The following is a 13,251-nucleotide window of genomic DNA, read 5'->3' on the forward strand; positions in this document are numbered from 1 at the left end:
CTCCAGCTTTGCAGATGATCTGTGTTGTCTCTGATATAACCGGTGCTCACAGATCCATTCATAGCAGATCTGACGTTCCCAGAGCAGCGTTACCCTGGCGGGAAGACCAGTCAGTGAAGGTGGAGCTTTGCACTTTAAGGAGGCCGGTTTGGAGGCTATGAGGTCCTGCTGTAGGAGGATATGTGAGGTTCTAGGGAAGTCGTTTGTCGGTATAATGGGTTCCTGATGGGATTATACAATATCGCTAATATTATTTGGTACAGAAGCTTGTGGCAGAGGCGTCACTGGGGTTGGTGTCACCCTTTCACCCCCTCATCAGTTGTCTCCATCCATTTGCCGAAGACATGCAAAAAAGGTGTGGCTTCAGCCCACTAAGCCACGCTCCCTGATGAATGGCGTTTTGGGTGTGTGACTGCATGTCAGACTCCCGTTCTCATCACGCTTGCCTAGCGCCCCGAGAGCTGCAGGGCAGCCCCCCAGCCACTACGGACCGCTGCTCAGTGACGCTAAAATATCGGAGCAGCTCAGTCACCCATCACCGCTGCTCCTGGCTCCCAGTGCGCGTATTAGCGGCTGCAGTAGCTGGCTCCCAGTGCGCGTATTAGCGGCTGCAGTAGCTGGCTCCCAGTGCGCGTATTAGCGGCTGCAGTAGCTGGCTCCCAGTGCGCGTATTAGCGGCTGCAGTAGGCGGCTCCCAGTGCGTGTATTAGCGGCTGCAGTAGGCGGCTCCCAGTGCGAGTATTAGCGGCTGCAGTAGGCGGCTCCCAGTGCGCGTATTAGCGGCTGCAGTAGGCGGCTCCCAGTGCGCGTATTAGCGGCTGCAGTAGGCGGCTCCCAGTGCGCGTATTAGCGGCTGCAGTAAGCGGCTCCCAGTGCGCGTACTAGCGGCTGCAGTAAGCCGGCTCCCAGTGCGCGTACTAGCGGCTGCAGTAAGCCGGCTCCCAGTGCGCGTACTAGCGGCTGCAGTAAGCCGGCTCCCAGTGCGCGTACTAGCGGCTGCAGTAAGCCGGCTCCCAGTGCGCGTACTAGCGGCTGCAGTAAGCCGGCTCCCAGTGCGCGTACTAGCGGCTGCAGTAAGCCGGCTCCCAGTGCGCGTACTAGCGGCTGCAGTAAGCCGGCTCCCAGTGCGCGTACTAGCGGCTGCAGTAGCCGGCTCCCAGTGCGCGTACTAGCGGCTGCAGTAGCCGGCTCCCAGTGCGCGTACTAGCGGCTGCAGTAGCCGGCTCCCAGTGCGCGTACTAGCGGCTGCAGTAGCCGGCTCCCAGTGCGCGTACTAGCGGCTGCAGTAGCCGGCTCCCAGTGCGCGTACTAGCGGCTGCAGTAGCCGGCTCCCAGTGCGCGTACTAGCGCCTGCGTGTATTCCTGGCGATAGACAGGAATGTGACATATTATAGGCCTCCGGCTTTCACTGCTTGGGGCTGAGAAAATAATCGTCTGTGTGCTGATTAGATTACTCACAAGTGATCGCTTACATTTACTCTATAGTAGACTGACACAATGCTTGAGAGGAACTAATCCCATTACACATTACTGAAATAAATGCCAGGAAGACGGTAATGTAATCTGTTTAGTGTGTGAGAGTGCGATGGCTTCAGTGAATGTAGAACAACCCAGGCAGCCTATATCCGCTCCTCTGCCGTGGAAGCACAAGTCCCAGCAATTCCTTTCTGCTCCTGTATATCTCCAAGTGCTAAGCCGGTCTTTCTCTCTCCATCTCTTGTGGAACTACAGGTCCCAGCATGCCAGTCTAGCTTTGGCTCGCATAGTATGCTGGGGCTTGTAGTTCTACAGCAGAATGACTTTAGAGACATGTCATTGAGGATGTGAGTATGTTACTGCTTGTGGCCCCAGATTGTCATATTACACAAGAGAAGAGGACAGTGTGTGTACAGCAGCTACGTAGTCCCCAGTCCCGTATACAGGGTTATGGCAGAAGCCCCTAGATCCAAAGCCGTCCTCCAGATAGGATGCTCTTCCCAATGACGTACTATAACATACAGCGTGTTGTATCCACAGGCGTACAGGAGAAGATGGGGATCATGAATCGCGGCGTTATCTACGCTTTGTGGGACTATGAGCCGGAGAGTGACGACGACGAGCTGAGCCTGAGAGAAGGGGACTGTATGAGTGTTCTGCGCAGAGAGGATGAAGATGAAACAGAATGGTGGTGGGTTCGCCTACAAGACAAGGAAGGATACGTCCCACGCAACCTTCTCGGGGTACGTACCGTTTCCATCCGCTGTCGTTTCTGTCATATAGTCCACGTGCCCATTGCACAGAATGCCGTAGTGTGGATTTAGGATCACAGTTCGTGTTTCAGTACATGAACGTCCACCAGCCGTGTAGTAGAGATTCAATTGGAAGAGACACAGGGCCTGATTCAGAGCCGCTCGTAAGCGGCCTCTCGTTCGTTCCGAGCGATGTTTGCCCAACTGCGCATGCGTACGGATCGTAATACGCATGCGCGAACCAGTCAGTGCGGCCGAAAATCGTTTGTTCGCTAAATAGCGAATGCCTGCTATTTTGAGTGACATGAGGAGGTGTGTGTGGGTGGTAACAGGGGAAAGTGCTTGAAAACGGGGAGTGGAGATCCGAACGCAGGCGTGCCAAACGGTGAAAACGGGCGTTTTAAGGGTGTGTATAATTAACAAAGCAGCGTCATCGTCCACGTCACTTGGTTGTCTTTTAGCCTGAACTGCTCGCATGATTGCGGTAGGGAAATGCTACCACAAGCACTGCGAGCAGTTCAGACGCCTTTTGATGTACTCGATTAATCTAATAAATAGCGGAGATGACGTAGGATGCGAGCGGCCAGGGGGCGTTTTTAAAAAATAGCGAGCGCATGTTTCGTTCGCTCGTTCAGACATAGAGGCGTCAACAGACCGCAAAGAGCGAGCGCTCTATTTAAATAGCCGGCCCCTTTTTCGCAAATAGCGTCCGGCTCTGAATCAGGGGCTTGCGGAAGGTGGATTTTTCACGATTTTTTTTTCAACTTAACTTTAGCAACTATAAATATGCTGACCCCCATTTTCACGTCCCCCAAATGTGTTGGGATAAGTTATTTTCTGCAAAAAAGCCTCCAGAATACTATTCTGCATCACTTATAGAAAAACGCTATTTAGCAGCTATTGAGCCCGTTTACAAACACCAAATACCTTCAGCAACTCAAATCGGGGGGTACCATAGGGAACCCCCATGTCAGAGCATCTATTGGGGGGTCTCTGGCTGATTTCTGCAAATCTGACAGGACTTTCCGCTTGTTTAAGATTGGCCGGGTCCCGTTTTCGCGCACTTTCAAATTGAATACGGGGTAAAGCAGGCACGTTCACGATACTTTTCAGCCTACAAAACACGCGATGTAGGGGAAAAGTCCGGGAGGCGGAAAAGTATCGCGGGTCCGCTCAAATTGAATACGGCTCATAGTTGGACAGACATCTCATCTTAGTTTACACTCTAAAGCCGGCCACACACTAGACCAACTTTCATCCAACCAGCCAACTAGTTGATTGGTTGGAATGAAAACCTGGTAAGGGATGAAAGCAAATGACAATCAGCAATTTGCTCCCAAACGCCGGAAAATGGACAAAAACTGTTATTTGAAAAAATTGTGTAGATCAAAGAGTTAACAAATTTGTCTGACGACCATTTTTATCTGTTTTCTGGCATTTAGGAGCAAATTGCTGATCCTCATTTACTCCCATTCCTTCCCAGATTTTCATTCCAACCAATCAACAAGTTGGCTGGTTGGCTGTAAGTTGGTCTAGTGTGTGGCCAGCTTTAGGGGGTAATTCACTTACTAGTAAAGTCCTGTTGATCTTCGCCATTATGCTCAGTGGCTCACATATTGGGCAGTTGGGGTACTGCAGAGCATCCAAACAACAAATGGCAGCTGCTCAATCAATCTAGCAGCACTAATCAGGTGCATGAAAGGGAGGGGTCATACTAAGTAGAAAAAGGAGGGGGGTTTAACCCCCTATTGTTCCTCAGCACACTGAATAGCACCTGCAACAATATATGAAGACTATATGGTCATAGAAATCAGAGATATTAGTTGCATGCATTTGCAAATACATGGGAAGCTGCTAGGCCACGTCACGGCTTCTCTGTTACCAGCAGTCCCTAACACTAAGGGGTTCACGTCCGGGGCGCAGTGCACCCTGAAAAACGTCCAGCCCAGGGCATCACACGAAAAATGGAAAAAGAGTGACAGTGCAGTGTAAAGTATAGCTGTGTAAGACTAATTAATGAGTGTTGGAAAAAGGGGTTAAAATATATGTGAATTATTACATGAAAAAAAATACAAACATAATATATGATGTAAAAAGCAACTATGTGTATTAAGTGGTGATGCCATGAGGGGGCCCAGCCAGACCAGCCCCGGGGGTTTTACGCCCGAACGCTCACCCCAAATGTAAATTATACCAATTATAAGGCCTCCTGATAAAGGCACATATAAATTTTGTCAAATGTATGGCATGAAGGAGCCAGCATTAGTAGGGCATGCTGGTTCTAGTAGTGCTAGTTGGAGTTCCCAGGGTTGACTCCCAGGTAAGCTGACTCTCAATGTGGATGCATTTATGTATGTGCCTTTATCAGGAGGCCTTATAATTGGTATATTTCTCCTTCATCCACTAGGGGACACTGGAGTTCAAGACAGTGGGGTATAGACGGTGGTAGAGTAGAGCCTGGCACCTTAAATAATTCTGAAGTGTAACTGGCTCCTCCCCCTCTATGCCCCATCAGCCCCAGTTTTTAGAATGTGCCCGAGAGAGCCGGTCTCCAGCCTTTCTCATATAATTTTTGTTTTTTATTTAACAAGCTGAGGACAGGCAGGCTGCTTACTGTGGCAGTCTGCCTGCTACGTGGGAGCCGCCGGGAGGGCACCACACGGCTACTGCAGTCTGTGTCCGGTGACCCTGAGGGGGGACTTTAAACAGAGTCATCGGACTCCATGAGGACCCGCCACAACTGAAACCGGTTCGTGTCCGGGTTTCCTCATTTGCCCCCCAGCCCAGCAACCCGGCCGCAGCAGTCCGTAAGTATATCCCACCACTCCTGACTAGCTGGAGTGGTGGGCCAAAACGCTGGGCTCAGGGACAGCGCACACTGTATGGCTGTCACACACGGCTCCTTCCCCCTGCCAGTGAACGTGATAGTGTCGGAGCTGCTGACGAGACCTGCCGCTGCACTCGACAGTCAGCGTCCGGGTCTCTGGCTTATTCCTAGCCATCCCCCTCCTATTAACGAGGGGATGGAGCGCGGGCCCCTGCAAGTGCGTGTTAAGCGGCAGTGATTCCGTGACTGTCACTGAGATCCTCCCTTCTCTATATGGGTGTAGAAACGCTGGGCGGTGTGAGTAAGATCACACAAATGACAGACGCCGCACCGCTGCTCACTAAATAGTGCAGCACAGACGAGGTCCTGCCATCTGCCACTGGTAGGGTAATGGCCGGCTTCAGGAGGCCAGACGCGTCCCTTTACATGAGGCAGTGCAGCGCTGACAAGCAGCGCGATCCTTGGTAGCAGGAGTACCCGCGTAAAGAGGCTTCCCTTATTGAGAACAAGGGCCCAGCCTCATAAATGTGTCTGCTGATGACTCCCGTACCCCGCTCAGAAGGGCCGGGAGGAAGGTTGTCTTCCCTACATTACGCCCAGCCCACTTTTTCCTAGTAAGTGGGCAGAGGCGAGCCTTACAGTGCACGCGCACACACACACTGATAGCCGGTATTTTAGGGAAGGGCGCATCATGCATAATAGCCGCGCCATCTGTAGTCGGGCTCGTGCTCTAATCCCTCATCTGAGAGCAGCGCGGTCTGCCGGTCCTTTAGAGCTGCTGCATTAGTCCCCCCGTGAAGGGACCTCAGAGGTACCTGGGAGGGCATCCTGCCGCATCTAGAGCAAGCATCAGCAGCCACCCCAGTATTAAAATGGCGGCCGCACTCGGGGCAAAGCCACGCCCCCTTCGCGGCCCTAATCGCGGGCGCGCAACAGCCCAACCAGCGGGGCAGCCACCACTGCCTGCCGCTGGTTAAAGATGCAGTACAGACCAGTCCCTGAATGAGCGTGGCTGCCTCCTAACTCCTGCAACAGGGTTAATTAGCGTGGGTATCCTACGCGACTCCCTCCCCCTCCCATGCTGGGAGTGCTGCTAGCACAAAAGTAGAAGCAGAGTATAGTGCTAGCTACAAAATAAGTATCAGCGCAGGGCTTGGATCTCTCCACGGCTCTTGGTGTGTGGAGTTTGTATGTTCTCCCGGTGCCGATAGCACTGTCTTTGCTTAGGCTGGTCTTAAAAATTAGCAACGCTCCTCATCTAAATCTCAGGAGGAGATGCCGCGTCCCGCAGCTCCTGGCTGGGCTGAGCAGGCTTCCCTGTTAGCACATAGGGCTATTAGCCCTACGTTATACCAGCACAATGCAGCTCCCCGATGCAGCGCTGTATGACCATCACACTCCTGTCACAGCAGGACAGCATCACCGCTTTATACTATTAAGGGGGCTAGCAGCTCTGTACTGACTGGTGTGTAGCAGTTTGCACACGCACAGTGCGGTATTCATGAACAAACAGCGCCCCCTGCTTCCCTTTTAAGGACTGTAGTTACTACTGCACACAAGCATGATAGCTCAGTGCACTACCTGCAGCAGGGAGTGCTTTAGCGTGGGTCTCTTACGCCTACCACACTGGGTGTGCTTCAGCGCAAAAGGTAGGGGAGGCCCTGTCTAGTGCTAGCTACAATGCATAGCTGGTTGCTAGCTGTATGGGAACTAGCCCAATTCCCTTTTACACCATAACACCACGTTAGGCGGTTCTGAAAGAGGCCAGTTCAGTCGATGTATCAAGGGGTTGACGAGACAGTCCCGCCAATGCAGCGCCGCTTGGCAGGCTTCCCTTCGTTCTATAACAAAGGGCGCCTAGCTTAATCTAATGACTTGGTATCTCAGCCTGTGAAGTATCATAGCCTCATGGTGTATTAGCTCTACTGTTCTGGTGCTGCTGCCAGAACTTATGGTTATAGCATACCCTTCACCCAGGGTTAGCACATTTTGGCGTCCCATCCCCAGGCTTATGCCTCACATGGGCTCGCCTTAAAGAGGGGCAGTATCTTCCCATGCATATATGTGGCAGCACATATACTACATTATAGGCTGGTCTTAAAACCTTTCACCAGTTTTCTGTGCTTACCTTAGAAGGTATGCATACGTGCATCTATTTATATCTCATGTGTTCCCTTCGGCAGCACATACAGGAAGAGGTTAGTAACGTGCGGCTAGTGTAGTTGTTGGCATTACTGCCTCACAGCACTGAGGTAGTCTTTTTGATTCCCACTTTGAAAAATGGGTTAATCTGGCGCTAAAATGGCTCACCTGCTAAGGCGAGTACACCTGTAACAGAAAGGTCCCAGGATCGTAACCAGTCTGGGACAGCACGCAGCTAACATATCCTGCCCCTGCGCAGTAGCAGAGTGACGGCCACACGCGGTACATGAGCAGTCCCCCTGCGTGGGGGTAAGCCACGTGTATGGTATGTGTATATGTATGTGTGTGTGTGTGTATATATATATATATATATATATATATATATATATATATATATATATATTTATTGTATTTATACTAGCCCTGCAGTAGAACATATACATGCTGGAGTGAATTTTGTCCTTGGGCTCAGTTCCTTCCATGGCTTTAATTTTTGCTCATGTTCTAATTTTACAATATTATCGTCACCTACTAAATTTGTATGTAGGTATGCGTATGCATATGTGGATATCGCTTCTTATCCTTACCATAAGAGCAGGGGTAGGATATGTTCTTATCAGTTTTATGTCTGATACCTAGCATATTGATAGAAGGCTGCGATTGGAGGCTGGACTCCTGATGCGGTAGTTGGTACAATAACTCCGCTTAACACGATCTCTTTCCCGGGGGATTGGGTTGTGTGTGTATATACATGTATATGTGTAGGAGGCCTATACTTCCACAAGCATTAGGTTACCTATAATACCACGCATGGGAAGCTGCCTGGGATTACCAGAAGCTGTAGGCTATATCCATACATATTATATGGTGGCTCTATAATTTAAAGTCATGTGCTGCAGCTTACATAGTGATAGTCACAATTCCCTAAGGCATTGCTTCTAGTATGGACCCTAGACATGTCGCATGTATATAAGGATATATACTTATATAGCTTGGTTCATGTCAGTCTATATCTATGGCTCCCCGTTTCGGTGGACCTATTATCATTACAGTGATGGACTTGGTAGCAAACTTGTAAGACGCCCATTCCTTGTATGTATATTTCCTAATAATTGGGAAACAAAAACCTGTTTTCTGTTTAACCCTACTGGGGTTATCACTACTGATATCTCCCTTCTTTGCTTGGGATAACTAACGAGTTCTATGTCTAAGTACAGGTACCCTTCTCAGTATCGATTCCGGTACTCCATATTATTGTCGCATATCTCAATAGAATGAGTCTAAAGGGCCCTTGGGTACAATTAATTAGATTGGTGGGCATAATACACATTTACACATACTTAAACTAGCAGACCGTTTTTGGGGTATAAGTATAATCTACAGATACACGTCTCTAATGGAACAGGCTCAGGTATAGAGTCCTGTTTTACGACCTTCTTGTCTCCACTAAAATTCTGCTAGTTTCCACAGTATTTTCTACTGCACATCTCCAGACTGAAGTACGTGCTGTAGGGCATTGGTCTTAGCCCACTGAAGCTACTCTCTATTCCTAATGTGGCGGGTTGCTTTGCGATAGAACAGGTCAGTGACATTCTACATTTCGGGCCAGAGGGCTTCTGGTCGCTCACAGGTGAGAGCTTACCCACTAATGCCTCGGTAGAGGCTCCTATTTCATGTAAACTGACATACATAGAGTTCTTCTCCCTTACTGCCTCCTAGCAGCCATCCGCTCTTTTAATCAGTTGGCTCTACACTTTAGAATTTTCCTGGAGTGTGGGTGCATAGTTACAACATTGAGAACCAATTCTACTAGAATCTGTTGGCGTTATGGACCAAAGCACATCTCTGGGCTACTGCACATCTTTACATAGAAGTGTGACAGTCACTATGTTCCACTCAGGGGGCCTGGTGGGTTTCCTGTTCAGTATCTGTTGATATTTTTATCATACTGACTGGTATCTTCCTGGTTTTTCTCATGCTATGTTCAGGCCAGCAGTTACTACTGCCTATGCACTTCCATCATGTTGGAAGTTGTCCGTTGTTTTCTCTTTAGCGTCAGGGTTTCAGTTGCTGGTTTATTCCTGTTCTCAGAATGGGTTGTACTGCGGTCTGACCCTCTGAAAGGTATTGTAATCTCAATCCTCTCGAAGCCGCCTCGGCCTCATGCCCAGGGTGATCTCCACTCGTTGGAGTTTTCTATGGTCTCATCCTTCCGCTGGTTAACAACTTTGTAGTAGTTGGACTTTCAGAAGGGTTCAGGGTGACTGTGCGGCCTTAACTTTTACCTCCCTGTATACTCTTTGTGAGGAGTCTGTGGACTCTCTGTTTTTGTGGATTGGTATCGTTATACTTCTATCTATTTGAGTTATGTCCAGCAGTGCTGGTATTCTGCTATCTGCAAAATGTGGCAGCTTCCTGTTTCCGAATCTGGTATGGTTTCCTCGAGGTTTCTTCTCGGGTTACTGCCCTTCTCCTATGGATTCTGGTTGGAGTTCTCTGCTCCCAACAGTCTGGCTTGGTCTGTTTTCAGCTGAGTTTACAGTGTTCTGATGCTTCTCATCTGAGGGTGTTTTCTCGCTAGCCGCTTATTCCATTCGATTACTGTACGTTGTGGTATTCTGTGTCTGTTCCGCACGGAGTTCTGTTTGTCTCCTGGCTCACGACACTTGATTCTCAGCTCTTGCCTTCCGTTGAACCTCCGGCTCTATGCGGTCCCTGTTCGGTTGGCCGAAGGGTCGGCATGTTCTCCGCGCTTCCAACCCGGGAGGTTGGCTTTGGGACGTCCCCACTGTCTTGAACTCCAGTGTCCCGTAGTGGATGAAGGAGAAAACAGGATTTTGGTACTTACCGATAAATCCCTTTCTCCGATTCCACAGGGGACACTGGACGCTCGCCCGGCGCAGCGTACCTGCCTGTTGTGGGTCTTTATATAGTTGTGTGACTGCATGTGTTCCCTGCAGTGGTTTCCTCTGTTCTCCTTCAGTTGGTCTTGTTCCGTTCTGTGGTCTTCTCCTCGTTTTCCTGTTGTCCTCCGTCTCCTCTCGGGCTCAGTTCTTAAACTGGGGCTGATGGGGCATAGAGGGGGAGGAGCCAGTCACACTTCTAAATTATTTAAGTTGCCAGGCTCTACTCTACCACCGTCTATACCCCACTGTCTTGAACTCCAGTGTCCCCTGTGGAATCGGAGAAAGGGATTTATCGGTAAGTACCACAATCCTGTTTTTACATTTGGGGTGAGCGTTCGGGTGTAAAATTCACATATTTTACCCCCTTTTTCCAACACATTAATTAGTCTTACACTGCTATAGTTTACACTGCACTGTCCCTCTTTTTCCATTTTTCGTGTGAGGGGGATCCTGGGCTGGACGTTTTTCGGGGTGCACTGCGCCCCGGATGTGAACCCCTTAGTGTTAGGGACTGCTAGTGACAGAGAAGCCGTGACGTGGCCTAGCAGCTTCCCATGTATTTGCAAATGCATGCAACTATCATCTCTGATTTCTATGACCATATAGTCTTCATATATTGTTGCAAGTATTATTCAGTGTGCTGAGGAACAATAGCTGGTTAAACCCCCCCTCCTTTTTCTACGTACTGCAGAGCATCGCAAGTTTTCCTGGACCCCGCTAAGGGATGTGAAGCAATTCCCCCCTTTAAACGTTGCCTGTTCTTCTGTATTATGAATTTGGCTATGTTGTTGCATATTTTTGAGTCTTATCTGGTTCTATCAACTTTGTAATATTTATTTTTTCTTCAGCTCTACCCAAGAATTAAACCAAGACAAAGAACTTTGGCTTAAACCCTAGTGTGGGAAGTGCCGCGATGAGGAACCTTCCCAGAAACACCTAGATAGAGATAATTGAGAACAAAGTACGTTTGCCAAACAAGTGAAGGAATGTGACATTGGCTTCGCCTGCACATACATACATACCATGGATTGGATTTCCGCTGCTGAATGGACTCACAATGGCTTCTGCGTCTATAAACTCTCTGAAAATGCCGCCTGCGCTACCTTATCAATCGTCCTTATCAGTTTGTGACTGGGGCTCATTCCTAAATCTCCGCTCCTGGACATTCCCGCGTTGGAGTAGAGCAGGGAGGCCGTTTCTCCATCGGTCCGTGTATGGACCACTTTCTATGAATGTTGACTCAAGAGTCATTTTATTTTTATCACTAATATAAGGCGTATACATTTTGTGACCCATTTCTATATTTTCAGTATTTTACTAAAACATTGTTTTATATTTATATTTTTTTCCTTATTTCCAAAAAAATATGTAGCTTAGAAATACCATGTAAGCGTAAAAGGAAAAGATTTTAATAAAAAATGTCAAGTTGTGATGTGTAAATTGCTGATTGGAAGTGATTATAAGGAACTAAGCTGGGGTACATGGTGTTGCCCAGGTTGAAGAATGGACCTTGATTTACAGCTGCAGTCTCGGTTTTATACATTGGAGAACATGGTATATGAGAATGTGCTGGGAGGAAATGAGTAACTGTCAGTGCAGGTGCAGTGTGACAGTTGATCCTGACTCGCTGCTCTTCTGTTGAAGCTCTGCCTGCCCCCCCACTAGAACATACCAGCCTGTGCCTTCAGATCAGTGCTGGTTTAGACACTGGAAGACATCCTGAGTGAATTTGCTTAAACCAAAATTTCAAATCAGAGACTCCACGGTCTAATTAGTGGGCACCATGTAGACCTCCATGGCCCTGACGAACTTCAAAACCATAGCCAAAAACCTAATCCTGGTCAAACTACACCACCATGCCAAATTTGGTGGAGCTAGGTACAAAACTCTGGCCGTGCATAAAGGACAGACAGACACTCTCGTTTAATATATAGATAGAACAGCTGCAAATTGGGCACTTGTGGGGGAACGAGCCAAAATCAGGGTTTACATGGAGCTTGATGAGTTACCTCCTGTTCTTCTGATCCGCAGTGAATCTGTCTCACTCTTCCCATTGGGCCTATAGGAAACGTTCTCAACTGGTGTTGACACCTTTCTCCCTTGAACTTCCCATTCATGTGCACTGAATTTGTGTGGGAGGAGCATAGACAACCACTCACCTAGTTTCCAAAAGGCCAGCCAGAAATGGTGTGGGGCTGTTAGAGAAGGCATGGACATTAGCAAACTCCAGACAAAGCTAATTTTTTATAGAATGGTGATTGGATTATCAATTTAATTCTCTCATGGCGTGCTCGCTGTCAGATACTGTGATCTCTGCCTTTATGCTGGAAAACACCACTTCTGTTTTTTTTATTTTTTAGATTTTTATTTTTCAAAGTTATAATTTGCTTTTATAGTTTATACACATTCTGTAGTTGTAGTGTATATAGCAGACGTGCAGCTCCTGACATTTCCAGTAGGGGCGCCCATAGTGAGGCCTCCTGGCATGGCCTCAAATGCTGGAAAATAATAAATACCTCCATCTGAACATGCTGGTAATGGTTACATCAGCGCTCATGGTTAACACAATTCATGCTGCCACCATGAAGAGTTAATTGGGAGCCCTGACGATTACAGTACCACAGGTATTATTACTCAAACAATAATATCACACATATACACCTGGGAATGCTAATCTCTGTTATAAATTCATGGAGATCACACTAGAATGAAGGATTTTTAATTAGAGAATAAAGTACTCCAATGCCTAACGGTTACAAAAAATGGATTAAATTACACTAATATAAATATATGAAAATGAGTTTCAGAACCTGAAAAGAAAATAAGACAGAAGTTGTAAATTAAGATTATGGGCCAGATGCACTAAAGATTTAAGAGTGATAAAGCGGAGAGAGGTAAATTACCAATCAATCAGCTCCTGTCATTTTTCAAAACAGCCTGTAAAGTGACAGGAGCTGACTGGCTGGTACTTTATTTCTCTCCACAGCTTAGTACATAGACCCCTATGAGTTCTGAAACTGCGGTCACCACTTTGGACGTGGGCTGGTGCATCTCACCCTAGCCGGGTTCTGCTCAGGAACGCACCTGGAATATTGCTTTCCTCTGTATTTTATACACTGGGCTGACCCCGCGCCTTGCAGCAGCCCCC

General features: G+C 48.2%; 1 protein-coding gene across 4 annotated transcripts in view; it reads left to right on the top strand.

The window, feature by feature from the left end:
• TP53BP2 (tumor protein p53 binding protein 2) overlaps positions 1-11,514 on the top strand; it is a 53,816-nt gene extending 42,302 nt beyond the window's left edge. For all 4 annotated transcript variants that reach the window (XM_088461855.1, XM_088461854.1, XM_088461856.1 and 1 more), the window contains 2 exons: positions 2,017-2,219; positions 10,952-11,514. In XM_088461855.1, coding sequence (XP_088317981.1) covers positions 2,017-2,219; positions 10,952-10,993 — 245 coding nt within the window. In that variant the 3' untranslated portion in view covers positions 10,994-11,514. The remainder of the gene's footprint in view (positions 1-2,016; positions 2,220-10,951) is intronic.
• The last annotated feature ends 1,737 nt before the right edge of the window (positions 11,515-13,251 follow it).

This window comes from Taudactylus pleione, unplaced genomic scaffold (genome assembly GCF_031769625.1).
Source record: "Taudactylus pleione unplaced genomic scaffold, aTauple2 ptg001117l, whole genome shotgun sequence".
NCBI classification, from domain to species: domain Eukaryota; kingdom Metazoa; phylum Chordata; class Amphibia; order Anura; family Myobatrachidae; genus Taudactylus; species Taudactylus pleione.